General features: G+C 50.1%; 1 protein-coding gene across 2 annotated transcripts; it reads right to left on the bottom strand.

Moving 5' to 3' along the window:
- Window positions 1-3257: 3257 nt before the first annotated feature.
- On the bottom strand, window positions 3258-22667 carry LOC146786101 (uncharacterized). Of its 2 annotated transcripts, none has more exons than XM_085635595.1 (2): window positions 22559-22667; window positions 3258-5235 (listed from the first exon to the last, which is right to left on the bottom strand). In XM_085635595.1, the coding sequence occupies exon 2, from the start codon at window positions 5219-5221 to the stop codon at window positions 4250-4252; it is 972 nt and encodes a 323-aa protein (XP_085491721.1). In that variant the 5' UTR covers window positions 5222-5235; window positions 22559-22667; the 3' UTR covers window positions 3258-4249. The 2 variants fall into 2 exon arrangements, with proteins under 2 accessions (XP_085491721.1, XP_085491722.1); XM_085635596.1 differs by lacking the exon at window positions 22559-22667 and adding an exon at window positions 14755-14831 and having other exon boundaries at window positions 3798-5235.
- Window positions 22668-27405: the final 4738 nt, after the last annotated feature.

Here is a 27405-nt window from a genome sequence, read left to right as displayed (position 1 = left end):
AATGTTACTTTTACTCACACTTACACACCTAGGGCACACAGACATGCTCACATATACACACACTCATACATACATACACAGTATTTAAAAAGCATTTTTAATTACCTTGCTGTCTGTGCAGGTCTTGTTTGGACCCCTGCTGCTTCATTCAGATTTGGACACCTGAAACCTCCTGCGGTCCAGATTCGAGTTTTCAATCTCTGCTCATTCACCCCACCTTTTCCCAACTCTGTGATAAGTTAGGAAAGGGTGTGGTGACTGGCTGATTGACCTGTAGCCACAGGCACTGCAGGGCTTAAGCCTGCAACGCCAGTGGTTAACTTTATCTGTGACGCATGTTACAGATTGGAAGGCACTGAGGTGTGGCAGGGCTCTGATGACTGGTGCAGGCACCTTTGTGCACCTGCACCTGCCCCAGACATCAGACATTCTCTGAAGCAGAGCGGTTTTAGGGTGTTTCTGGATGTGCATAAAATATTATTATTCACTTTTGGTATAACAAGGGGGGGGGGGCGTAGCCCTGGAGCCCTATTGAGAAAACCGCCACTGCAGTTTACTTGTGGTTCATATGGATCTTGAAAAAAAGTCATAGGAGTTCTATGCACTCTCAAACTCTTCTCTAACCTCCCACCTCACATTCCTTCATACCTTTGACATCCCCTTATGCTGGGAGGAAGCATTCGACAATCCACGAGCTGCACAAACCTGCTGCGCTCTTGGTTTATACGGGTTAAGTGTGACCTCCCTGTGCATCCGTACATGCTTTGTACCTCGCAAACCTGCTGCGCTCTCGGTTTATACGGGTTAAGTATGACCTCCCTGTGCATCCGTACATGCTTTGCACCTCGCAAACCTGCTGCGCTCTCGGTTTATACGGGTTAAGTGTGACCTCCATGTGCATCCGTACATGCTTTGCACCTCGCAAACCTGCTGTGCTCTTCGTTCGTTGGGGCCAAGTGTGACCTCACAGTGCATTACTACATGCTTGCTTCTCACACACCTGCCACACTCTCGGTTTATATGGGTTAAGTGTGACCTCCCTGTGCTTCCGAACATGCTTGCACCTCGTAAACTTGCCGCACTCTCGGTTTATACGGGTTAAGTGTGACCTCCCTGTGAATCCATACATGTGCTGTCAGTTTATAGGGGTTAAGTGTGACCTCCCTGTGAATCCATACATGTGCTGTCAGTTTATAGGGGTTAAGTGTGACCTCCCTGTGCATCTGTAAGTACAGTTTCATAAATTGCCATTAACACAATATAGTGATTCAATGCAAAATGATCACCCGTTACACTGAGTCTCTGGAAACAAGAGAGCAAAGAAGGGAGGGGGGGGGGGGGAGGAAGGGAAGCCACTCAGAGGGGAAACATGAATATTCAGCCACTAGAGTATCCCCATTCGGCGCACCAGAGCTCTCACTAGCAGAGGCAAGCAGCGGGGTAGCGTGCAATATTTTCAGCAGCCTGGGGCATAGGAGGATTGGCCTTCCTGGGGTGCATCCACTGGGCTCACAGCAATGTCACTCTCCACTTCAGCGGCCTGAGCGCTCTCGTAGCGCTCTAAGGGGGACTACATGTCATTGGGGCGGGATCCTACAGGCATTAGTTCCCAATATGCTGTGAGCTGCTCTTGACAGCAAGCCGCATCTCGCAGCCATCCAGTCCTGTGTGGCGCCAGGCACCTTCGCTTATCACTTAAGAATAACAGCATGCCATCAGCCTACAGGGAGATGAAATGCGTGCCATTGGGCACTGGAATGCCCTTAAACATGGCCCCCAGTCTGGCTCTACCAGCTAGTGGTTCCATCGCCAGTGCAAACAGGAGAGGTGACAGCAGGCACCCCGTCTCATCCCTCTACCACATACAAGTTTGAAATGATAGGGCCAGTGTGAACCCCGGCTGTTGAACGCGTGTATAGTAATTGTGTCCAGGTCTTAAATCCTCCTCCCAGCCTCATACAGATAGCTCCACCTAAGGGTATCGAAGGCTTTTGTATACCTGGGCATCAGGGTAAGTGTCATCTGGATGAGCAAGAATACCAGCTGCTCTTCTGATGGCCATGGCACTATTCGGTATAAAGCATTTCTGCTTCATATGGATCAGTGGCTGTATATCAGGTAACAGCCTAGTCACCAGAACCCTACTCCATATTTTCTATAGTCAACATTATGCATTGACAGTGGTCTGTATACTGTGATTTCCACTTTATCTCTGCCTTATTTATGTAGAGCAACCAACAGAGCCTCCCTTGTGGAGGAGGGTAGGACACATGTTCTTCTCTACCAAGATGGGGCCCAGGTGAGCAAGACAGGTGAACTAAAATTCAACTGGCAAGCCATCTGGGCCTTCAGATTTTCCACTGACCATGCCCTTCCCTGCTGCCCTAATTTCCCCTTCTGAAATATTTTCTACATGTGTATATGTATGTAAAGTGGGAAGACCCACCTCCTGTAGAAAGGAAGAGATATCCAGGCCATCTGTTAACCTTGTTTTGGAGTTCAGGTTCCCATAGTACGTTTGGAATACTTCATTTATTCCAGTCTGTGAGTGATCCAATGGCACTTGTTCTGTGCCGGTTCCCAGTATCGGAATGCCTCTTTTTGGGATTATCAAGTCATGCAAATGCAAATCGCCTCCCTGCCTTGTTGCACTCATCGTGTTACTTAATCATATACTCTTTGTAATCCTAACTGCACACTGTTCTATTGTTCTAAAAGCCTCTGTTTAGGCCAGTGAACGCAGTGTGTGTTACTGGGCCACCTGAGCGTGCTTGCAAAATCTACAAATCTTTTTTATCCCACAGCAAAAAGAACATCGGGGGAGATTTATATGTTGGCAGACGGCACGTCGTTCAGCCATGGGGTGGGAGAAAATTACCATGGTGGAGTGGCCGCCCGCCTAATTTTTAAATTACCGCCAAAGAGGCGATCATTTATTTAAAAAAAACATTGCCTGAAACCGCCATTACAGCGGTTTCTGGCAATGTATATTACTGTGTGCTACGGGCTGCGTCAGCAGGACACTTCTCTGTAGCACACAGTCATTTTTTTTCTTTACAAAAAAAAATTATTCCAAAATGGGATTTTATTTTTGTAAAGAAAAAATATAATGCTCCCCTCACCAGGAGGGTCTTCTCCTAGGGCGGGGGGAGCATTATAATTAGGGCTCCCGGTTTTATGTTTTTTTTTTTTTACATTTCCGTCTGTATTTATCCACGTTTATTTTGTGTTTTGTGGAGAAATTAAGCTGAAATTAGTATATTTCCACATTTATTAAACCAATAAATACGCACTCATGCTTGAATGCCTGTCAGGATTCAATGCTGTGAACATCCGCAGAAGATAAATCAATGCACTCATATGAAAATATGATCAATTTCAGTATCAACCTTGTGCATATCTACTGCTGTTAAATCCTCTTTACTAAAATTACTTTCTTTTTTAACCCCTCACCTATCAATCCATGCAGCTATTGGCCTGGCAATCATGGCAGACAGTATTTAGAATTACTCCAAAAGCAACCCAATTTCCATTTTTATCCACATTTAAAAATAAATACAGACAAGAAAATAAATGTTTTCTGTCTGTATTTATGTGTAAAAATCAGTAAAACCGGAAAACAGGGAGCCTTAATTATAATGTGTTTACTGTCTCTGACCACCAGATTTTGCTTGGTGAAAAGGAACAGTAAAAGGTGACTACATTTTTGGGCGAGCATTGAAATCGGGCGGGTGGACGTCCATGTTAGCAATATGTACGCTGTCGCCATTATACATATATATAGCAACATTAACAATTCCATATGAATACAGGTGGGGTATTTAATGGAACTTAATACATTTAAAGTAGTGTATGATGCCACCTTGTTGATAATATCAAACATTCTGAAAAACATGAACAAAGAAACAATCTAGTCTTATATATAACAACTGTAAAGAACAAAGTTAATTAGGAAGTATTTTTACTCTTGTGGTCTCAAGTCTACAAAGGTAATTTAACAAGACTGTTTTTTATCTACAGGTTTTGCATGCAAAATGATATCTTCTTTAATAAAATTCCTGCAATGGAAACAACTTCAACAGGGGTATACACTCTGTTCTTTCACAAAGTTACACTTTTACTTTACTGTAGAATTAGTGCCGAGCGATTCTTTGTGTGTTATGGAAATGTCTCTTGGTTGGTTTGACATTGGCATCTGATGACATTGACAAAACCCAGTGCATCCTCCAATTTTATATTCTCCTTTAGTCTATGCTGAGTGGTTATTATTCTCCAAATGCGGAACAACCGCATCGTTGTAGAATTTTTCCAGCTTGGGCTCAGTCGACTTCCAGAACTTAGCATCAAACTTAACAGGAGCAATGGTGGTCTCCTTGTTGGTGTACACCACAAAGTCAGTCTTCTTGACGCCTGTGGTTGCCATCTGTGTCTGCACCTGTGTGTAGTATGGGTGGTCTTTCTTGAGAGTGTAGGAACCACCAGCTGGGGTCAAGCAGAAGTTGTCATCTTTGCAGGCTTCTCTTATTGTGTGGTCTTTGTGTTTGTACGGGCACTTGACCTCCAGGAGGCCCATGGGCTTTCCAGTAGAGCTGTTCGTAACAACACCATCTGGAGTGGCAGCCAGCCAGGTCTTCTTTGGGTGAATGAAGATGCCACAATCTTCAACTTTGATGCCTCCTCTTGAATTCCTGGACTTGAGGTGCTCATATTGCTGGACTGCCCTCTTTTCATTCCGAATTCCCCAGGACGTAGCTGGGGTCTGTATGACAGGGCTCTGACCCACGACTGCCTTGAGATAAGACTGTGGCACCTCTGAACTCTTGTCATTCACAAAATGGCTGTTGGCAATCTTGTGTGCTACAGAGGCTGTGATGCGGTTTTCTCGCCATTCATGCCATTTTGGGTTGTCTCGCTGACCCCGTGTTTCCTTCTCTATTGCTTTGACTGCCTTAACCAGGGTCTTATTGGACGATGTTGCTCTGCATGTTTGATGGGATTGGGCACTTCTGGCAGGTGTGTAAGAGGGAGCAGACTTGGCGGCACCCCTAGAGTGGGTAACCTGAGCTCTCTGCATGCCCGTTGAGAAGGATGTTGTTGTCGTCTTTGCCCTTCCTGAAGCTGGGTTAGACCATGTGGAGCCTGGTTTGAATGTTGGGGTCCTGGCACCCTTCCAGGAGGATCTGTTTCCCCCTCTGGAGGCAGCACCTGTAGAGCGGCCCATTGTTCAAGGTTATCCTGTCAAAGAAAACAGAAATCTAAAACTTTAGAAAAGATTATACAGCAACTCATAAAGAACAACTTATTGACATCAACAGGGAAAGGACCAGATTGTCCGGTTTTAAAAATACTTTAAACTATTTTTAAATGCACTTTTTTCAAATTAAACAGCAAGATAACAAGGAGTTTAAGCACACAGGCTGGGAGGGAACATGGCGGCCGGCAGGTAGTGCTGGTCGGGAGCTCTCTTACCTCTTTGGTGAATTAAGGCACGCTATGTGAGTGTGCAGACGGAAAACAAGGGATTCTTACTTCAAGGAGCAGGGACGTTTTGGCAGCGCTTGGTTTTCATAAGTGGACAGCCACAGCCAACACTATTACATCCTCCCGCCAGGATGAGACACCACCAGATAGGGCCCGCACACGGAGTTTTTTACACAAATACGTATTGCCTCTAACACGGATCATCATAACTAAGACGAAGACTTGAGGCCTCTCACTAATTGGACTATTAGTGCTTCATTCAAAAAGAGGTTAATTCCTTTTTGACCGTATGTCCCGACGCGGATTTGAATAAGATGCGGACCTATCTGAACTCACCTGGCGAGATTACCGCATTTGAAATCGCCCTGAAGAAGCCCATGTCTGGGCGAAACGCGTTGGCTGTGGCTGTACACTTATGAAAACCAAGCACATCAACAATAAAGACATCTTAATGCTACATACAGCAACGTGGACTTCTTTCTTCGCTTTTTGTGCATACTATATGATTTACCTTGTATATATTTTGCCTCTCATACCATTTGAATGAATGTTTCATTTTGTGGTCAAGTGGCAGCTGACCATCTGAGGTGGGCAATATTTTGTTACCTTTGTGACTAGTCCTGGCAGTGCAATCAACTACAACCCGGCTGCTTTCCGAGTATTAGGAAGTTTTGGCAGTGGTCTTGGTCCTGTGCAGTATTCATGACAACCCCATGATTAGCTTTGGTCGATACTTGCCAGTGTGGAGCGGGTTTGTGGGCGGGGGCAGCATCGCGGCCCTACAGAGACTGGTGAGCCTCAGCTAGGATCTATTTCAGGCAAGCCCGGCAGAGCCGACATCGGCTGGGGAAGCTGAGCTTTGCTGCCCTCATCTCAGCCAACAGTTAGAGTGCATTTTGGATCCAGAGAAGGGGAAAATGTTTGCTGAACATATTTGATTTCGACAAGGGGAAAGTGCTGTGGTAGAAAAAACCCATGTGTCTCCTCCAGCTCTCCTGCTACAGGAAGGAAGGCAGGTAAATGGGGAATCCACGCCAGGGTGGGACGGGCAGATTTGGAACAAATCAACCTCGAAGGGCAAACAAACAGGTATGTGTTAAGAAATAAGCATGTTCTCTAGCTCATTTACAATCAGCCTGGCCTCCAAAAAGCAAAGCGATAGTCAGGGAAACCCTAATATAATAAGGAGCTCTGCCTCAGAGCTCTCCCTCAATTGGCCCCGAAAACATTCCGGAGAAAAAGATTAACCCACAAGAGACTGGGCGGAAGGGTGGCAAAGCAGTAGAATGCATCAAGATTACCTCCTCTTTGCGCTCCTATTAGGGGAAGAGTGCCATATCTCTTTACCCTCATGCCCCTCAGGATCACAAGGCAGGGTCTGGTTTGAGCCCACAAAGCAACGGTGTCAACATGGGGTAGTCAGGAGAGAGAAATAAATCACTTAAGGCCAAAGGGATACTGTGACTATGAATAGATTCCAACTAGTAGCAGCAATTGTGGAGCAGGAGCAGGCATGGTCACATGACTCTCATATACAAAATCAGAGCTCTCAGCGGGGTAGGATAAGAAAGCCAGCTAGGGGTAGAGAAGATACTTACCATTCTGATTGGCGAAGTCAGAGAAAAGTTTGTGAGATCAGAGAAGAACCAAGAAAAATGCAGGGATTGATGTGATGCTCTAGAATCCAAGATGAACTCCTTAATGAAAAGGATGAGCGCGATGGAAACCTCCCTAGGAGCTCAAAAGGGAGATCGAAACTAATCAAAAGGAGATTTAGACTCTGAAATTGAGGGACAAAGATCTCTGTGATAAAATTGAGGTACTCGAAAATAATATGAGATGGAATAATATCAGAGTACTGAATGTCCCGGAGGGATTAGAGGGAGAGAACAAAGGTTTTGTGATTAATTTAGTAAAGGAATTTATACCTGGCATTGATGTAGTCGGTCTGGAAGAAGACATACAGCGGATCCACCTAGATCCTTTCTCAAAAGGGACAGCCTAGAAATATTTCAATTAATTTATCAAACAGATTGACAGAAGCCCTAATTCTGATATATTCTGAAACATCAGTACAGTTCTTTTTTTGTGTGTTTGAGGAAAAAAAACACTCTACACCCACTCCTCTTACCTGGATACTGGGCAGGATTGTCACAAAAATTCTCTCACATTGAAGTCTGAGAAAGTAAAGTAAACACCAAGCTCCTTGGAAGAGAGAGCTTACCTTTGACCTCTGTTTCTGAATGCACAGCAAATGTGACAAGATGAGAACAAGATTTAAAGGCCTGTTTACAGAAAGCCAATTTTGGAAGAATACAGTAAACAAAGTTTGGGCAATAGGAGGAAAGAACTCGGACTAGACAGCCTAAAACAAATAAAGACAGCAAATAGAAAGCCAGACAATGCGAGTTACAATTAGGGCTCCCGGTTTCATGGTATTTATTCTTTTGCCATTTCCGTCTGTATTTATCCATATTTATTTTTTGGTCCTTTTTTCTGTATTTATCCACATTTATTTTTGCCACAAGTAAAAGACGACGCTAGAGCTAGTATTTTTCCACATTTATTTAAATTAACAATGCACACATGCGCTCACTTAAACTAGTGATTTGTTGTGGCTTTAGCAGTGCTATAAATGGTCCGGTACTGAGTAATTTCAAAAGGAGAGTACCTGTGCTTCTCAGTTCTGCTATAGAAACACTTTAGGATAGAGTACAAGCACTTATCAGGAGCAAACATGTGCCAGCGCTTCTGTATTTCCATCTAAAACTAGCTAGAAATCTGCCTTCAAGTGTCTACAGTTTTCACACAGAAAGTACGTAAGGTTACCTATATTGGTGGTGGTGTGTTTGTGTGTAGATAGACAGACAGAAAGATAGATCCCAAGCTACACGCCACGTGTATATATATATATATATATATATCAACAAAACACCTAACTTCAACAGGAATTTCCAAATGAAGAAGGCACGGACTTCAGGTTGATGGTATACGGCTTCTTTTATTGTATCAGGTCACCTTCGAGCCTCAGACCAAAGAGACGCGTTTCGGCTTCAGTGAAGCCATGGTCAATCTATTTGGCGCCAGTTCATTTTCACATTAAATAGTCACTCCCACTTAAGGCATTAGTAAACATAAACAACCTACTACGTGTCTCACTTCAAACCCTCTACATTTCACAAGTGCTATGGTAATGGATTAAATGCTGCGCAATGCACATACAAAATATACATGGTCACATGAATAAATGTTGAGTGGGTGAAGAGTTTAAACATCAAAACCAAAACATCTATATGTTGCCAGCCTAATTGAGAAACCTCATAAATTACACATGAGACGCCAAACACTCTAAATATGCCACCTGTATATTTAACATTTATAAAAATATAAAGTCTTTAACAAACTATTTGACATTTAAAACACGCTGCAGTTATATCGTAATAAAAGTGAAAAGCACCTCTGTTTCCCCTCAGACCTGGAATGCATTTCTGAAATGAAAAGCGCTCTGCTGATAATTGAATGCTGACTCATACTGCAGCTATAATGACTTACAAAGCCAGATGAAAGTGCAGCAAACACTAATTCGAACCCCAATAAGCATTCTACTCGGGTGATTACTTTCATGGAAGCCAGTTACCTAACAAATGTATGTGTCCGTGTCAGAACTACCCCTCCCATAATGCATCTGGGCAATATGCCGGCAAAAGACTTATATATATCATTTAAGGACGTGGCATGTCGCATGGGAGCTCTCTGCTGCCAAAAGCTGTTTTCAAAACCCCGGGAGGGGAACGTCAGCTCCTTCTCTGCTCATAGCTGCCAAGGTTTCAGATTGTACTATCTCTACCCGCCGGCCTTCTTATCGCCTCACACCTGGCCGTGAAATCAAGCACCCTGCAGCTATGCCCCTTCTACCAAACTCCCGCCTATACAATGACAACCATGGTGATCTGGATAATCATTAAAGTGGCACCTTTCTTCTGTCTCCTCCTCCTATCTCTAGACGCCTGGTTCTGAGCGCGTGAATCAGATGCACAGCTATGTCGGTCCGAAGCACTCACGCTGCCGTGTTAAATGTATGGCGTGAAAGAACAATAAAGCCTCGTTAACAGGTAAATGATCTTTAAAAAGACCTGTGAAGTACTCAGGTGCGGCTGTGTGCGCGCCTGGGAAGGAATATCCAGCAGCAGGAAGGGGGCATGGCTGGATTCGAGCACGGCAGTGTGGCAACATTTTCTAGTATTTTGCCGTTTCTAAATATAAATACAGACAAAGGAAATATAGATTTACGTCTGTATTTATATGTAGAAATCCGTAAATACGGAAAACCGGGAGCCCTAGTTACAATCCACAAAGCCAATGGTAAGCAACAGGTGGAATGCATTTCTAGGTCAGCTTTCTGAATGGCCAAGATGTCTTCAGCAAACCAGACTTAGGCCGCCTTAAAAACCTCCCTGTCAAGCAGAAACTACCAGTTTTAGTAATGCGCTGTAGGGCGCTCTAATGAGGCCAGGAGGCGCTATGTTGGTCCAATATAAAACAATGCCAGAAATACGTTTAGCACTCATCTAGGTGAGTAGCAGAGACTCTCGGTTATTTACCAAACTTCCCTGTAAATAAACACTTTTTAATTGTTTTAATGGAATGTTTTCATATATAGTTAACGTGTGCATCTGACCTAGCTCTGATCAGCACACCTCCCATTTACGTGGTGGCGAAGAAATAAAAGCAGTTGTGTGCCCCGTACTGCAGGTGGTGAGACCACCAAAGGCCACAACATGCCACAGCTCAAAATTGTGCTTGGCAGTAAGTGTTTGAGGGTCACCCATGATGAACAAGTGAGCTCTGCAGGACGGGTTTGTGGGTGAGCCCTGAACAAGGGCGCTCTTAGGGTTGTGTCCGAGGGTCGGCTGTTATCACGAGGAATGCCTCGGCAGGGCGGGGATGTCATGCCTGGACGCCGAGGCAGAGCCTTTGGTCTAGTTGTCAGAAAGTGGTGGGGGCGGAGACTGAGGGTAGGGCATGGGTGGAGCTCGTATGAGAGTGGAGCGACATCCCGGGTCCTTAGGAGCGTGGTGGAGCTCAGGAGCCAGTGATGGGCCCGAGGTGAGGGGGCAGGAGCGCCAGGCCATCGGTGCGTGGCAAGGGTGCCCTGATCTCTCATGCATGAAAGGAAAATGGGCCAGGGCCTCCGCCCGCTGGTTGGGTGTAAACAATACCCACCTCCCCCCTCCGTCCCAGCCCCTCTGCACCTGCCGGCCCCTTGATAGGTTAGCCCCTGGGGTCACTGCGGGATCACGCTCGCAGGGACGGGGGGCAGGAGCACCAGGCCGCTTTGCCTTGGTGAAGGAGCCCTAGGCTGGTTCATCATGGTCGTGGGGCTTTGGGGCAGGTGCTACTGGCCTCATCCTCACGGGATGAGGCTCGAGGGGGGTATAGGGAAGCAGCACCAGGCTGCCTGGCCATTAAGCAGAGTTGGGATTCAAAATCGTCTCGGGCACGATAAAAAAGTGGCAAATATTGGCATATTGCCTTTTGGCAAAAAATTTGATTTAAAAAAAAATAAAAAATATGGGGGGTGGTTGAAAAAAGTGCACAGATTAATTTACACTGTTGAAACACACCTGAAAACAAATGAGGCCACTTTTGCTCAGGCCCCGAGGCCCCACTCAGTATGCATATATCAATGGGCCGGCCAGCGAGAGAAAGGGAAGACACCTCTGCCCTTGATAAAAGGGAGGTAATGGACGCCCATCTACCCCCGGAAAGGCCACTCGGGCACCGGCGGCATCGAACAACTCAGAAACCGCCCAAATCACCCAGCTGAGGTCGAATACCGACCCCTCGGCATTGCCCGAGTGCCCGCGTTACCAATCCGACGCTGCCAATAAGGGATGGGCCTTAGGCTGGGTCTTCAGTGGACGGGCCAGGCTTTAAGTGGGGCGGGTCCTTCTTTTTTTTTTTTTTAAAAACCTTTATTTGTGCATAGTAAAAGAACAAATACGGGCCTACAACCATCCGGCCGGCCACAATACGATTAAGCACTGAGTCAAACATTACATCCCTTGTGCATCAAAGGTCAAGCTTAGCAACGATTCAGGAGATATACACTGGAGAGATCCTTGACACCAGGGGAAGGAGAAGTGGAGGTTAATTTTAAGGTTTTCAAAATGATTTTTTCGAGAAAAAAGTCAGTAGAGGATAGAGCCAAGGAGATTCGAGTCCGCAAGATGGCTTCACCACACGGGAGAGCAGCAGCATCATTAAAACAGCCATAGAAAATCTCAGACAGTGAGGCGGTGCAGTTAGATAACAGGATATTACAGGAGTAAATACGCACCCCTCCAAAGCCGCCCCCACTCAATCCACCCCACACCCGGACCCCGAATCGAAACAAGTCTAGCGCAGAGACAGAGAAGAAAAAGGCCCATAGAACTAAAAGGAAACAGTGAATTACCCCCCCACCCTACACCAATGCGGAGGCTACGGCCTGCCCCCCCCCCCAGCATAGTGCCTGTCGCCCAATGAACCCGAAATATAGACAAGAGAGAAAGTAGGAATAGAATAAAGAAAATAAGAAAGCAAAGAAGAAAGAAAGCGGGGAGGAGCCCACGTAACCTCGGAGCGCCCGGAACCACCGGCCAGCCACGCCTCCACATTCTGAAAACCCACTACACCCAAAAGCAGTCGTGTGAAGATAACGTGTCACCACAATTTAAATGAAGGCAGACAAATCGCGACGAATGTACACATATATGTCAACAGTTCCAGTCCCAGTCCAGCCCATCCGTGAAACCATGATGGTAAAAATCAATCTAGCCCTGGCCCGATCGCGGGCTTAAGATTAGACCGGCCCCCACATGAAGGCCCCGCATCCCGTGCAGACAAAGACAATATGGCCGCTGGGGAGAAGATGGAGAGGTAGAGTCACAAAATGGCCGCCGATCATCTATTGAGGTCCCCTTGTGCACCATATAGAATCCAGACCTGGCCTGTGAAGTACAGGAGTTCCACATAAAAGAAGCCGTAGGCCACCGTGAACGGTTCCTCGAGGACGTCGGGTGTCGCTCAGCTGGATACTCTTGCGGGCGCGGTGGGGCAGGCAACAACAAAGCAGGCAGCGACGAACAGGAAAACAAAGCATCCGCAATTGAGCAGGAGAGCGATTGATCCTGGGTGTCGGGAAAGCCAGATGCAGACACCAGTGTAGCACGGTTATTCACAGTCGTTGCATCCCCGCAAGAGGACAAAAGCACTGACAGACCCACGTCTTGTTGATAACAAACTGGGCGCTCACGACCCGCAGCCGACAGTATGGAGTCGAACCGTTCACTCAGCGTTTGCAAGCCAACACACAATTGCAGACGAAAGTCCCGCAGGGCAGCCAGAACGGAGCCGCATGTCAGCGGAAGCTGCGCCCCCACATCGGCAGCAATCCGGGACGGCACTGTGGAGCTAGAGTCTGGTAGAGGGAGGGCGAAGCGGGCAGCGGGCGAGACCGGAGCATCAACCCCCAGCAGCGAGCAGGTACTCAACGCCATGTTTTACCGCTGAACGGTACAGTGGCCAGGGGGGGTCGTAACAAGGAGGCAATTCCCATCAGGTCTGCGCCGCAACAGGTGAACGCCAACAGTCGCTTCCCCTCCCTCAGGCTCTCTTTGCCGCCGACTAGGCACTAGAAGAAGGGGGTATGCAGCCTTCCACAGCGCGGTCCACAGAGCGGGGCAGGAGACCCGCCACACCGGGGCCTACCCTATAGCTCCAGCCCGTCAGGTGCAGGGCGCAGGAGGTGTCCGGGCGTCTCTCCCCCGGCTCATCTGGCGACAGTCCGTGGTGTGAGGCGGGATCGGGACCGCGGGGCTCAGGTTTGCGCCAGCGGGTCCGGTGACTGGGGAGCTTCCAGGGGGCCGGCCAAGGCCACAACAGAGCAGGGGTCCAGTGCGGAGAACAAAGGCACCAAGAACTCCGGCATCCGGGCGGGCTAAGACTCCGGGAAAGCGGCGGCGCGGTCAGCGCGTCTTCGCACACGGTGCACCTCGAAAATCGGCAAGGATAGGAATCAGGATGGTAGTCCGAGGCCAAGGGCCGACGGAGCCGGGCGCTCAAGCGTCTGCTCCGGTCGCCATCCTGGCTCCTCCCTCGGGCGGGTCCTTCTTGGTCTTAGACCCGTAGCGATTAAAAACTGACATTGAAATGAGCCCCTATCCTGCCTCACAGCGATGTCTTACTTCAGCAACAAGAGCCGTCCTATCCTCTGTGACCTGTGAACATAGCGCCAAGAACTGTGGTGACACGGCGCTATGCAGAAGAGTGTACTGGGCATGGGCAAAGACAGCACTGGTCACTGTCCAGGACACATGAGAGTGGGCATTGTGGGGTGGAAGTTTGTAAAGAGAACCTGGAGACCCGCGGGTGCCATGTGGAGTGGGTGCAGGCGACTCGCTTCTGCGCTATGCAGTGGCGCTAGCAACATGAGTGGGGGGGGGGCAGGATATTTTTCGCCTTATGTGGGAAGGCGCTGGACATCAAGGGACTGTATATGGCGGGTGCTTATCGTGTAAGGTCTTATTTAGAGCGGCCTGGGCACACAGGTACCACATACAGGGACCACAGGGCAGCAGGCGCTATAAAAAGAAGGAACTGGACACTCACACCCTATTGTGCGGAGGCTCACAATGGGGTTACATATAAACAGTGTACTGGGCGCACACTTACCAAGAGAGGGCAATATCTGCGGGGCACAGAGGTGGGTGGGTTGCGGGAGGTTGCCGAAAGTACCCGTACGCAAAAGTTGTCACTTAATGCGGAAGGGTCCTAGCCAAAAACTCGGGGTGCCCAGTAGGGTAGCACAGATTGCTAAATAGAGGCCGTGCGGGTCCCACCTGGGGGCTACGCATAAAGGGTACCAGGCACACTGGCAGCGATGTGCACAATAGATGCCAGGCCTAGGAGCAGTGCTGCTGTGCACAAGCGGTGCTTGGCACTTAAGTGCGTAGCTCTGTGTAAGTCGCAGTGAACATACGAGGAGCTGGAGAATGCGCTGGGGGCAGAGGCTGAGTCACTGCACAGAAGGAGCCGGGCACACGAGGTGTACTGAAGATAGAGGGGGGTAGACACAAGGGCACACTAGTGTTTGACATTAGTAGGCACAAGAGAGAATACTATCTAGAGACGGCGCGTGGCATCGGTAGGCACAGGATGACATTATCTAGCGATTGGCATCGGTAGGCACATGAGGACATTATCTAGCGCTTGGCATCGGTGGGCACCTACCCTGTGTTGACCTCCTGGCTCCACTGGCCGCCCGTCCCCCGCTGCTGCTTCTCCTCTCGGGCTGGAATGCAGGGTGAAGGCACAAATTCACAACTCCCTTCAGAAGCTTGCTGGACTCGGACTTCCCCCTCATGGCCTTCCCTCACCGCATTTAATCTAGAGATTGCCCCTCCCCCTGGACCACCTTCCCTCCTCACCCTTCTTGCCACGCCCCTTCCCTCTGCTCAGCAGCACATCTCCGCTCCAGGCCCTCGCCCTCTGCCGAGTCCTCCTGACACGGGTCAGCCGAGTCCTCCTGGCACGGGTCAGCCCAGCCCTGTGAGGGCACGGCCTGCCATGGCGCTTTCAGTATCGCTCCTGGCACAAACCTCAGCCTTTAACACACCTCTAGTCCAATCCATTCATCTATCTTTGATTCTCCATTTGCCAAAGGAGGTTTATATTTGCGTTGCAGAAGTTAAAGGGAAGTTGGTCAGGATGCATTGCCTCACGTAATGCATTCTGGGACTTGTAGTGCACCATTTATTACCGTTTCATATGCAGAAATGAACTCAAAGACACTGATGTCTGTTGATGTCACCTGGGGCCGCTTGGCATCCACTTTGGTACGATTTTCGTTGAAGTTCTGGTTGGTATCATGGCCCTGTTACCAGAGTGTCCTCCCTCGACCTGTATTTAGTAGGTGGGGTGGTTGGTAGTTCAGATCACTGTTTATAAGGCTGCCTGTTACGGTTGTGTTGCTGCATCTGCTGCACCCCCTGTTATGTGTGTTAAGGACGCTTGCTCTGTAACTTCTCGTGCCTTGCCACTGCTTTTGTTGCACATGCAGGTGTGAGCTGGAAGGTTGCAGTTCAGTGGGGCAAGTGTTCTGTGTTAGAGGACTGTGCAGTACTCTTCGATCAATAGCAGCACCCCCCCCGCGCCTTGAAACCCTCACAGGTATGTAGTACGCTTTACCTGTACTGTGTGTGCGAGGGAAGTGTGCAGTGCGGCTGGCCTTACCTGCACTGTGTGTGCGAGGGAAGTGTGCAGTGCTGCTGGCTGGGCCTGCACTCTGTGTGCGCGAGGGAAGTGTGCAGTGCTGCTGGCCTTACCTGTACTGTGTGTGCGCGCGTAGTGTGCAGTGCTGCTGGCTTGGCCTGCAGTCTGTGTGCGCGAGGGAAGTGTGCAGTGCTGCTGGTCTTACCTGCACTGTGTGTGTGAGGTAAGTGTGCAGTGCTGCTGGCCTTACCTCTACTGTGTGCGTTGGAAGTGTGCAGCGTTTCTAGCTTTGCCTGTACTCTGTGGGCGAGGCAAGTGGGCAGTGCTGCTGGCCTTACCTGCACTGTGTGTGCGCGAGGGAAGTGTGCAGCACTGTCTGCTGGCCTTGCATGTATTGTGTGCGAGGGAAGTGTGCAGTGCTGCTGGCCTTACCTGTACTGTGTGCGTTGGAAGTGTGCAGCGTTTCTAGCTTTGCCTGTACTCTGTGGGCGAGGTAAGTGTGCAGTGCTGCTGGCCTTACCTGCACTGTGTGTGAGGTAAGTGTGCAGTACTGCTGGCCTTACCTGTACTGTGTGCGTGAGGGAAGTGTGCAGTGCTGCTGGCCTTACTTGCACTGTGTGTGCGCGAGGGAAATGTGCAGTGCTGCTGGCCTTACCTGTACTGTGTGCGTGAGGGAAGTGTGCAGTGCTGCTGGCCTTACCTGTACTGTGTGTGCGAGGGAAGTGTGCAGTGCTGCTGGCCTTACCTGCACTGTGTGCGTTGGAAGTGTGCAGTGCTGCTGGCCTTACCTGTACTGTGTGCGCGAGGGAAGTGTGCAGTGCTGCTGGCCTTACCTGCACTGTGTGCGCGAGGGAAGTGTGCAGTGCTGCTGGCCTTACCTGCACTGTGCGTGCGAGGGAAGTGTGCAGTGCTGCTGGCCTTACCTGCACTGTGTGTGTTGGAAGTGTGCAGCGTTTCTAGCTTTGCCTGTACTCTGTGGGCGAGGTAAGTGTGCAGTGCTGCTGGCCTTACCTGCACTGTGTGTGCGCGAGGGAAGTGTGCAGCACTGTCTGCTGGCTTGGCCTGCACTGTGTGCGCGCGAGGGAAGTGCTTGCTACTTTGTACATGGCTTTCTTTGACCTAATTCATCCTAGGGTTTTGGGTCGGCCTGGGTCGACTTGCGTGGCGCAAGGACGTCACACAACGTCACACAACATTAATGTCTGGGCATTAGTGTCTGCCAGGCACTGCCTTCGTTTGCTGCTCATCTTTTTATTCACTCTCTGGGATGCATTGATGGGTAATTTATATATGTATAGTGTTCTGGTGCGTGGTGCTTGCATCAGGTATAAAGTTGGAATTGCCTTTTGTTAAATGTATAAGTTGCACGTCCAGGATTCGGCGGCAGTCGTCTGTCTCTGCTCTTCGTTGTTTTGATCGCATCCCTGGTTTGTCCGGTGGTTGATGGGTTTGTTTTAGTGAAAGGCGCCCATCGGCTGCTTTGTAGTGCCGCGAAGTGTGCGTTTCTTCAGTTTGCACCAGGGCCCCCCGCGGCGGAGCGTCTTCCTCTTGCTCTGGTGTTGTTTTTCACCTCGGGCTGCTCCTCGCCCCTTCACACCTCTCCGAGAGCCGGTGCCCCCTTTGACTGTCTACCTGCCGCCCACCCCCTCCCCGGCCTCTTGTTACGGTTCACACCTTGGTGCGTTCACTCTTGCAGAATGTCAAAGTGTGAACACGGCGTTAAAATGTCTGGGAAAGGTAGAAGAAACCTTACCTCTGGCCCAATAAATTCTGTGCTGCCTCAACCTCATTCAGACAAGCAGTGCTCTCTGTAAGACCCTTTCCATGAGGGGGAGGGGAGGGGGTGGGGATGGAGTTTTATCTGCTCTTGCAAGGGAAGGGGCCTGGCAGGCTCGGAGGGAAAACGAAACAAAAGTTATTATGTTTCTCTTCACCTCTGGCTCAGCCCCTGTTAGCTCAGAACAGGCTGCAAACTGCACCTGCTTTACAAGAGAGACACCCCGGACAGACAGGCCGAGGGGCCCCTTCATATATGGAAGAGTGCCCCCCCTACCTCCACCGCACTGCGGGGGGGGGGGGGGGGGTATCCTCACGCCACTGGAGCAGAGTAGGGAGAGAGAGAACCATGGAGGGCAGAGAAGAGAGAGAGCACCATGGAGGGCAGAGAAGGGAGGGAGAGCACCATGGAGGGTGGAGAAGGGAGAGAGAGAACCATGGAGGGCAGAGAAGAGAGCAGAGCACCATGGAGGGATGAGAAGGGGGAGAGAGCACCATGGAGGGCAGAGAAGGGAGAGAGAGCATCATGGAGGGCAGAGAAGGAGGAGAGAGAGCACCATGGAGGGGAGAGAAGGGGGAGAGAGCACCATGGAGGGCAGAGAAGGGAGAGAGAGCACCATGGAGGGGAGAGAGAGCACCATGGGGGGATGAAAAGGGAGGGAGAGCACCATGGAGGGCAGAGGTGAGGGAGAGCACCATGGAGGGCAGAGGTGAGGGAAAGCACCATGGAGGTCAGAGGTGAGGGCGAGCACCGTGGAGGTCAGAGAAGGGAGAGAGAGCATCATGGAGGGCAGAGAAGGAGGAGAGAGAGCACCATGGAGGGGAGAGAAGGGGGAGAGAGCACAATGGAGGGCAGAGAAGGGAGAGAGAGCACCATGGAGGACAGAGAAGGAGGAGAGAGAGCACCATGGAGGAATGAGAAGGGAGCGAGAGGACCACGGGGTAAGAGAAGGGGGAAAGAGCACCATGGAGGGAAGAGAAGAGAGAGGGAGCACCAGGGAGCGAGAGCACCATGGAGGGATGAAAAGGGAGGGAGAGCACCATGGAGGGCAGAGGTGAGGGAGAGCACCATGGAGGGCAGAGGTGAGGGAAAGCACCATGGAGGTTAGAGGTGAGGGCGAGCACCGTGGAGGTCAGAAGCGAGGGAGAGCACCATTGAGGTCAGAAGCGAGGGAGAGCACCATTCACCCTGCAGGGAAGGCAGCGAAGGGCACAGCAGGAGGGTAGATCACCCTACCCTGAGGCCAGGCTGACAGATTCCTTGGGACCCGGTGACCCTCTTCTTGCTTCCCTGTCAGCCATCAAGACTATCACACAGGGCAGTTGTCAGTGTGCTGGAGTGAGTGAGCTGGTGTCAGTGCGCAGGTGTCAGTGGGGCTCGTGTCAGTGTGCTGGTATCAGTGCGCAGGTGTCAGTGGGGCTGGTGTCAGTGGGCTGGAGTCAGTGGGCTGGTGTCAGTGGGGCTTGTGTCAGTGTGCTGGTGTCAGGGAGCTGGTATCAGTGCGCTGGTGTCAGTGGGGCTCGTGTCAGTGTGCTGGTGTCGGTGGGGCTGGTGTCAGTGGGGCTGGTGTCAGTGTGCTGGTGTCAGTGGGGCTGGTGTCAGTGTGCTGGTGTCAGTGTGCTGGTGTCAGTGGGGCTCGTGTCAGTGTGCTGGTGTCACGGAGCTGGTATCAGTGTGCTGGTGTCAGTGTGCTGGTGTCAGTGGGGCTGGAGTCAGTGTACTGGTACCAGTGTGCTGGTGTCAGTGTGCTGGTGTCAGTGGGGCTGGTGTCAGTGGGGCTCGTGTCAGTGTGCTGGTGTCAGTGAGGCTGGAGTAAGTGGGGCTGGTGTCAGTGGGGCTGGTGTCAGTGTGCTGGTGTCGGTGGGGCTGGTGTCAGTGGGGCTGGTGTCAGTGGGGCTGGTGTCAGTGTGCTGGTGTCAGTGGGGCTGGTGTCAGTGGGGCTGGTGTCAGTGTGCTGGTGTCGGTGGGGCTGGTGTCAGTGGGGCTGGTGTCAGTGTGCTGGTGTCGGTGGGGCTGGTGTCAGTGTGCTGGTGTCGGTGGTGCTGGTGTCAGTGGGGCTGGTGTCAGTGTGCTGGTGTCAGTGGGGCTGGTGTCAGTGTGCTGGTGTCGGTGGTGCTGGTGTCAGTGGGGCTGGTGTCAGTGGGGCTGGTGTCAGTGTGCTGGTGTCAGTGGGGCTGGTGTCAGTGGGGCTGGTGTCAGTGTGCTGGTGTCGGTGGGGCTGGTGTCAGTGGGGCTGGTGTCAGTGTGCTGGTGTCAGTGGGGCTCGTGTCAGTGTGCTGGTGTCGGTGGTGCTGGTGTCAGTGGGGCTGGTGTCAGTGGGGCTGGTGTCAGTGGGGCTGGTGTCAGTGAGCGGTAGCTATTGTTACACAATTTAATGCAAAAACATTAACAAGCATCAGAAGGCCAACTCGAGCCCTAAATCTTCCGATCACTGCAGATGTCACCAGAGAGATAATATAACTCGCTGAGCCATCTGTCCGGAAACCCATTAAACTGTGGCCCTCATTACGAGTCGGACGGTTGTAGGTGTGATATTTACTGCACCTGATGAATGGCAATATTGTAGGATGTTATTTATTAGATGTGATAAATAACACCTATTACAAGTGTCACCACTAACATGTGCAATACAATGTGGTTACTGTGCATATCTGGGTTTAATGGGTCAATCTTACTGAAGGTGCAGTGAAGGTATGTTATGGGGTGAGAGCTCGACCTCGCGTCGGATAATTTTTCCGGTTGGGTGTTGAATATTCATTGTACTTTGATGATGTTATCGTTCAAGGAACACCAGCAGTGGCGTCGCCAGTGTGTCATGGGTCCAAGGAAATGGGCCCCCGGCTGCGGTTTGAACTGTGAAATACAGCAATAATCAGGGTTCAATGGCCCCCTGTTAGAAGCGGTGCTTTCTGATTGGTTGTGACGATGACCCAGCACGGCAGAATCTACCGCCCTATCAAGGGCAGGTGATTTCACTCGATGTATACCCTGTCACCGTTGGGTAGCTCGGCACTGAGCAGTCAGGCTTACCACAGCGGCAATGTGTAAAGCATTGGTACGGCACTAACTAACAATAAATATACTGAGTGTCAGTCAAAAAGAGACTTCACACCTGATGTATGTAAATAAAGATTGTATTCAACACACATATATAATCATTTCAACATGAACATCATGTACTTTTGGGAATAAATCACACCGGGAAATATTTCTGCTAGTGCTAGGCCCACCCGTGTTGTGATAATATCAAGAATATGCACACTGGGGACAATTCCTAATCTAGCCCCCCCACCCAGCACATTGCACCATTATGCTGTGCAACACGCTATATACCCCAGGCTCACCCCAACAGTCCTTACAATTCAATCCCACACAGTTATAGAGGGCAGCCTGGGTCGCAACGATATCGGAAACATGCACATTCAGGAAATGTAGCCACTTTTTTGAGGCTTGTGGGCCAGGGCCACCCGGGTAAAACCAGTGTCAAATGTAAGGTGCTTTTGGTATAAATTCAACATAGAAAACATCATTGCTTGCCAATGTTGTGAAACACCGGCTGTGCACACAGTGTCATTCCCATACACACACACTCAATCCACACCGCTATGCAGTGTCACTGACACCTGCCGAGTCTGTACGGAACGTTCTTGCACTCATACACACTCAGCATTCTAATGCGGCGTTCTGATACTCAGCAGATCAATTGATAACACTCTGCAGACCCTGCAGCCCAAAGGGAGATTTGGCTCCACTCAGGAAGTTCACCCACAGGTCTCAAAACACAAGGGAGTCACACAGTCTCTTGACTCGCTTCCGAACTGTCTCGGAAGCGTTCCTCCAGCCCAGTCAATCTCTCTCACTACTACCTGGCGCAACAATGTCTTCAGGAGGGGTCAGGTGAGGAGAGGCCAGTTGGTCCGCCAAGGTGAGGGTCAGGAAGGGAGCAGTGATGAATGAGGAATAATGCAGGGGAGCTACTCGGATGCAGAAGGTACCCCATTCGGTACACATTGATCAGGATCATACCCAGGCAGTCCGGGCACAAGGTCTGGTGCACGTTGATATGGGTTGCACTGTATACTTTAGGCCACACACACAACGAAGAGTTGCAAATTCCGTACCTCCCGGGAAATGAGGCACAGGGACTGTTGCACGTTGATATGGGTTGCACCAGGTAATTCCAGTCACACACAACGAAGAGTTGCAAATTCCATACCTCCCTGGAAACAAGGCACAACGTCCGGTGCACGGTAGATTTGTTTTACCCTAGACTAGTCCGGTAACACACACAGGCGCAAGTTCTGCAGAGCCACATGAGCCACTACCACGGGCACATCCCCATCTCCGAGGCTTGCACCCTGTGAATCAGACACCGCACGCAATGAGCATGAAGTCGGCGGGATGCACAAGACAGATACAGCAGGAACGATGAAACCGGCCACTCAGGGTCCCCCAACCGATGAATCCGCTGCCCACTAACAGGATTCAATCTCACTCTGACTCGCTCATAGTCGCTCAATGAGTCTCACTCATTCACACACATCTTACTCATTCTGACTTACTCAGTCGCACTGTGACTCATTCACAGTCATAAGTCATTCTCACACAATCTCGGTCATTCTTACTGATTCACTCAGTCATACTCATTCTGATTCATTCTGGCCCACTCATACTCACTCAGATTCACTCATTCTGACTCAAACTCACTCAGACACAGTCATTCTTACTCAGTGTGACTCAGTCATCCTCACTCACTCTCACACAGACACTCTGTCTCACTCTTTCTCTAACTCACTTAGACTTAACTCACTCAGTCTCACACACAGTAACATTCAGTTACACTCACTGTCATTATCCTTCACTCATTCATTCTCAGTTGTACTCACACTCTGCTTATCACCCATTGCCCTAATTTTGACTCACGCCTTAACTGACTGACAATGTTACTTTTACTCACACTTACACACATAGGGCACACAGACATGCTCACATATACACACACTCTCATACATACATAGACAGTATTTAAAAGCATTTTTTACTTACTTTGCTGTCTGTGCAGGTCTTGTTTGGAACCCTGCTGCTTCTTTCAGATTTGGACACCTGAAACCTCCTGCGGTCCAGATTTGAGTTTTCAATCTCTGCTCATTCACCCCACCCTTTCCCAACTCTGTGATAGGTTAGTAAAGGGTGGGGTGACTGGCTGATTGACCTGTAGCCACAGGCACTGCAGGGCTTAAGCCTGCAACGTCAGTGGTTACCTTTATCTGTGACGCACATCACGGATTAGAATGCACTGAGGCGTGGCAGGGCTCTGATGACTGGTGCAGGCACCTTCGTGCACCTGCCCCAGACATCAGACATTCCCTGAGGCAGAGCTGTTATAGGGTGTTTCTGGATGTGCATAAAATATTTTTGTTCACTTTTTGTATAACAAGGGGGGGGGGGGGTGTAGCCCTGGAGCCCTATTGAGAAAACCGCCACTGCAGTTTACTTGTGGTTCATATGGATCTTGAAAAAAAGTCATAGGAGTTCTATGCACTCTTAAACTCTCCTCTAACCTCCCACCTCACATTCCTCCATACCTTTGACATCCCCTTATGCTGGGAGGAAGCATTCGACAATACACGCCCCCTAGGGTTGCCACCTGACCAGTTTTCTCCCGGCACCACTGGTCCAAAAATAAGCAAAATCACCCAAAGCTGGTACTTTTAGTCGTCATCTGTTCATACTTCAAACCTCAAATATAAATAAAAAAACACTTTTAAATATGTTCTAGAGCTGCACAAACCTGCTGCGCTCTCAGTTTATACGGGTTAAGTGTGACCTCCCTGTGCATCCGTACATCCTTTGCACCTCGCAAACCTGCTGTGCTCTTGGTTTGTTGGGGCCAAGTGTGACCTCACAGTGCATTACTACATGCTTGCTTCTCACACACTTGCCACAATCGTGGTTTATATGGGTTAAGTGTGACCTCCCTCTGCTTCCGTACATGCTTGCACCTCGCAAACTTGCCGCACTCTCGGTTTATACAGGTTAAGTGTGACCTCCTTGTGCATCTGTACATGCTTGCTCCTCGCAAACTTGCCACACTCTCGGTTTATATGGGTTAAGTGCGACCTCCTTCTGCTTCCGTACATGCTTGCACCTCGCAAACTTGCCGCACTCTCAGTTTGTGCGGGTTGAGTGTTACCTCCCTGGGCATCCGTACATGGTGGCTCCTAGCAAACTTTCCACACTCTCGGTTTACATGGGTTAAGTGTGACCTCCCTGTGCGTCTGTACATGCTTGCACCTCGCAAACCTGCCGCACTCTCGGTTTATACGGGGTAAGTGTGACGTCCCTTTTCCTTCGCACATGCTGGATCCTCGCAAACCTGCCTCACACTTGGTTTATACGGTTTAAGTGTGACCTCCCTGTGAATCCATACACGCTCTCTCAGTTTATACAGCCCAAGTGTGACCTCCCGGTGTATTACTCAATGTTTGCTTCTCACAAACCTGCCACCCTTCCAGTTTATACGGTTTAAGTGTGAAGTCCTTGTGCATCTGCACGTGCTTGCACCTCGCAAACCTGCTGTGCTCTTGGTTTAAAGGGGCTAAAGTGTGACCTCACAGTACATCCGTACATGCTTGTACCGCACAAACCTGCTGCACTCCGTTTATACAGCCCAAGTGTGACCTCCCGGTGTATTACTCGATGTTTGCTTCTCACAAACCTGCCCCCCTTCCACTTTATACGGGGTAAGTGTGACCTCTCTGTGCTTCCGTACATGCTTGCTCCTCGCATACATGCCACACTCTTGGTTTATATGGGTTAAGTGTAACCTCCCTGTGAATCTATACACGTGTTCTCAGTTTATAGGGGTTAAGTGAGACCTCCCTGTGCATCTGCACGTGCTTGCACCTCGCAAACCTGCTGTGCTCTTGGTTTAAAGGGGCTAAGTGTGACCTCACAGTACATCCCTACATGCTTGTACCGCACAAACCTGCTGCACTCCGTTTATACAGGCCAAGTGTGACCTCCCGGTGCATTACTCGATGTTTGCTTCTCGCAAACCTGCCACCCTTCCACTTTATATGGGGTAAGTGGGACCTCCTTGTGCATCTGTACATGCTTGCTCCTTGCCACACTCTCAGTTTTTATGGGTTAAGTGTGACCTCCTTCTGCTTCCGTACATGCTTGCACCTCTCAAACTTGCCGCACTCTTAGTTTATACGGGTTAAGTGTGACCTCCCTGACAATCCATGCAGGCACTCTCCGTTTATAGGGGTTAAGTGTGACCTCCCTGTGCATCTGTATATTCTTACACCTAGCAATCCTGCTGTGCCCTTAGTTTATAGGGGCTAAGTTTGACCTCACAGTGCATCAGTACATCCTTGTACCTTGCAAAGCTGCTGCACTCTGTTTATACGGGTTAAGTGTGACCTCCCTCTGCATTCGTACATGCTGGGTCCTCGGAAACCTGCTGCACTCTTGGTTTATCCTTGTCAAGTGGGACCTCCCTCTGCATTCGTACATGCTGGGTCCTCGGAAACCTGCTGCACTCTTGGTTCATACGTGTCAAGTGGGACCTCCCTGTACATCTGTACATGCTTGCTCCTGGCAAACCTGCTGCACTCTTGGTTTATACGTGTCAAGTGGGACCTCCCTGTGCGTACATGCTTGCACCTTGCAAATCTGCTGCACTCTTGGTTTATACGTGTCAATTGGAACCTCCCTGTGCATCTGTACATGCTTGCACCTTGCAAACCTGCTGCACTCTTGGTTTATACGGTTCAAGTGGGACCTCCCTGTACATCTGTACATGCTTGCACCTTGCAAACCTGCTGCACTCTTGGTTTATACGGGTCAAGTGGGACCTCCCTGTGCGTACATGCTTGCACCTTACAAACCTGCTGCACTCTTGGTTTATACGGGTCAAGTGGGACCTCCCTGTGCATCTGTACATGCTTGCACCTTGCAAACCTGCTGCACTCTTGGTTTATACGGGTCAAGTGGGACCTCCCTGTGCATCTGTACATGCTTGCACCTTGCAAACCTGCTGCACTCTTGGTTTATACGGGTCAAGTGGGACCTCCCTGTGCATCTGTACATGCTTGCACCTTGCAAACCTGCTGCACTCTTGGTTTATACGGGTCAAGTGGGACCTCCCTGTGCATCTGTACATGCTTGCTCCTTGCAAACCTGCTGCACTCTTGGTTTATACGGGTCAAGTGGGACCTCCCTGTGCATCTGTACATGCTTGCACTTTGCAAACCTGCTGCACTCTTGGTTTATTCGTGTCAAGTGGGACCTCCCTGTGCGTACATGCTTGCTCCTTGCAAACCTGCTGCACTCTTGGTTTACACGGGTCAAGTGGGACCTCCCTGTGCATCTGTACATGCTTGCACTTTGCAAACCTGCTGCACTCTTGGTTTATTCGTGTCAAGTGGGACCTCCCTGTGCATCTGTACATGCTTGCACCTTGCAAACCTGCTGCACTCTTGGTTTATACGTGTCAAGTGGGACCTCCCTGTGCGTACATGCTTGCACTTTGCAAACCTGCTGCACTCTTGGTTTATTCGTGTCAAGTGGGACCTCCCTGTGCATCTGTACATGCTTGCTCCTTGCAAACCTGCTGCACTCTTGGTTTATACGGGTCAAGTGGGACCTCCCTGTACATCTGTACATGCTTGCACTTTGCAAACCTGCAGCACTCTCGGTTAATAGGCAGTGGCGTAACAAAACTTGAGGGGGCGCCCCTGCGAAGTACAGGGAGGGGCGCACTCCGGACTCAGTAAAGAGGTCTCAGGCTGGGATACTGTGCGGAGGGGGCTCCCTGGAGCTCATCTTCTCAACGTCCACAGCTCCACACTTAACTGGGACTGGTCCTCCGAGCAGTCTAAGGCCCTTTCTGGACCCTGAAGGCCCAGCCTTTCTTTCACTGCTCCCGCCACTCTCCTCCTTGCCCCTGTGTCTTCTTTTCTCTTTTTTCTCACACCCTGTGCCTCTTTCTCTCTCCCCTTACTTTGCGCCTCTTCCTCTCACTTTTTGCCTTTACTTTGCGCCTCTTTCTCTCACTCTTTGCCTTTGTGCCTGCTCCCATTCTCCTCATGCTCCTTACCTTCTCTCCTTTGTCTTCTGCCCGCCTACCCTTAGCCCGCCCACCCCACCCCACTCCGTACTTCCTTTTCCTTTACCTTCTTCCCGCCTACCTTTTTCCTGCCCACTGCCCATCCCGATGCTCCTCCCCCTTCAAGAACCTACTTAATGGCGGCCACTGCACAACTTTATTGAGCTGGTGCCTAAGCCCCAGCCCCCCACCTACCTGGGACTGGTCCTCCCGCCAGTGTAAGGCCCTTTTGGATCCTCGAGGTGCAGCCTCGCTCGCCCCGCTTCTCTCCATGACTTCTTTTCTCTTTTTCTCACCCTTCTGTGCCTATTTCTATGACTCTCTTCCTTTACTTTGTCTCTCTTTGCTCACGCTTTGCCTTTACTTTGTGCCCCTTTTTGTTGTGCCTCCATCTTCCCCCTTCCCCCAACCTCCTCCTAAGCTTTTCCTAATCCCGCCTCCCCCAGCTTCTTACCTGCTCTCCTGTGTTGTCTTTCAGCGTCTTCTTCCCACCTCCCCTTAGCCCTGTCCACCTCCTCCCCGCACTCCTTCCAGGACCCACTTAATGGTGGCCGCTGCGCGACCCTATTGAGCAGGTGCCTAGGCCCCAGCTTTCCCCTTACCTGGGACTGGTCTCCTGACCAGTCGAATGCTTTTTCGCACCCATGAGGCCTGGCCTCGCTCTCCATGCTGCCACCGCTCTCCGTGCCTCTGGGCTTCTTTTCTCTTTTCCTCTATCTTCTGTGCCTCTTCCACTCACTCTTTTCCTTTACTTTGTGCCTCTTTCTCTCACTCTTTG

The sequence above is a fragment of the Triturus cristatus genome, chromosome 11 (assembly GCF_964204655.1).
Source record: "Triturus cristatus chromosome 11, aTriCri1.1, whole genome shotgun sequence".
NCBI lineage: Eukaryota > Metazoa > Chordata > Amphibia > Caudata > Salamandridae > Triturus > Triturus cristatus.
Note: the sequence above shows the minus strand (reverse complement) of the source record. Positions and strands in the feature narration are given on the sequence as shown.

Excerpts from the sequence above, each read along its gene's own strand:
- LOC146786101 (XM_085635595.1), bottom strand. The coding sequence starts at position 5,221 with ATGGGCCGCTCTACAGGTGCTGCCTCCAGAGGGGGAAACAGATCCTCC.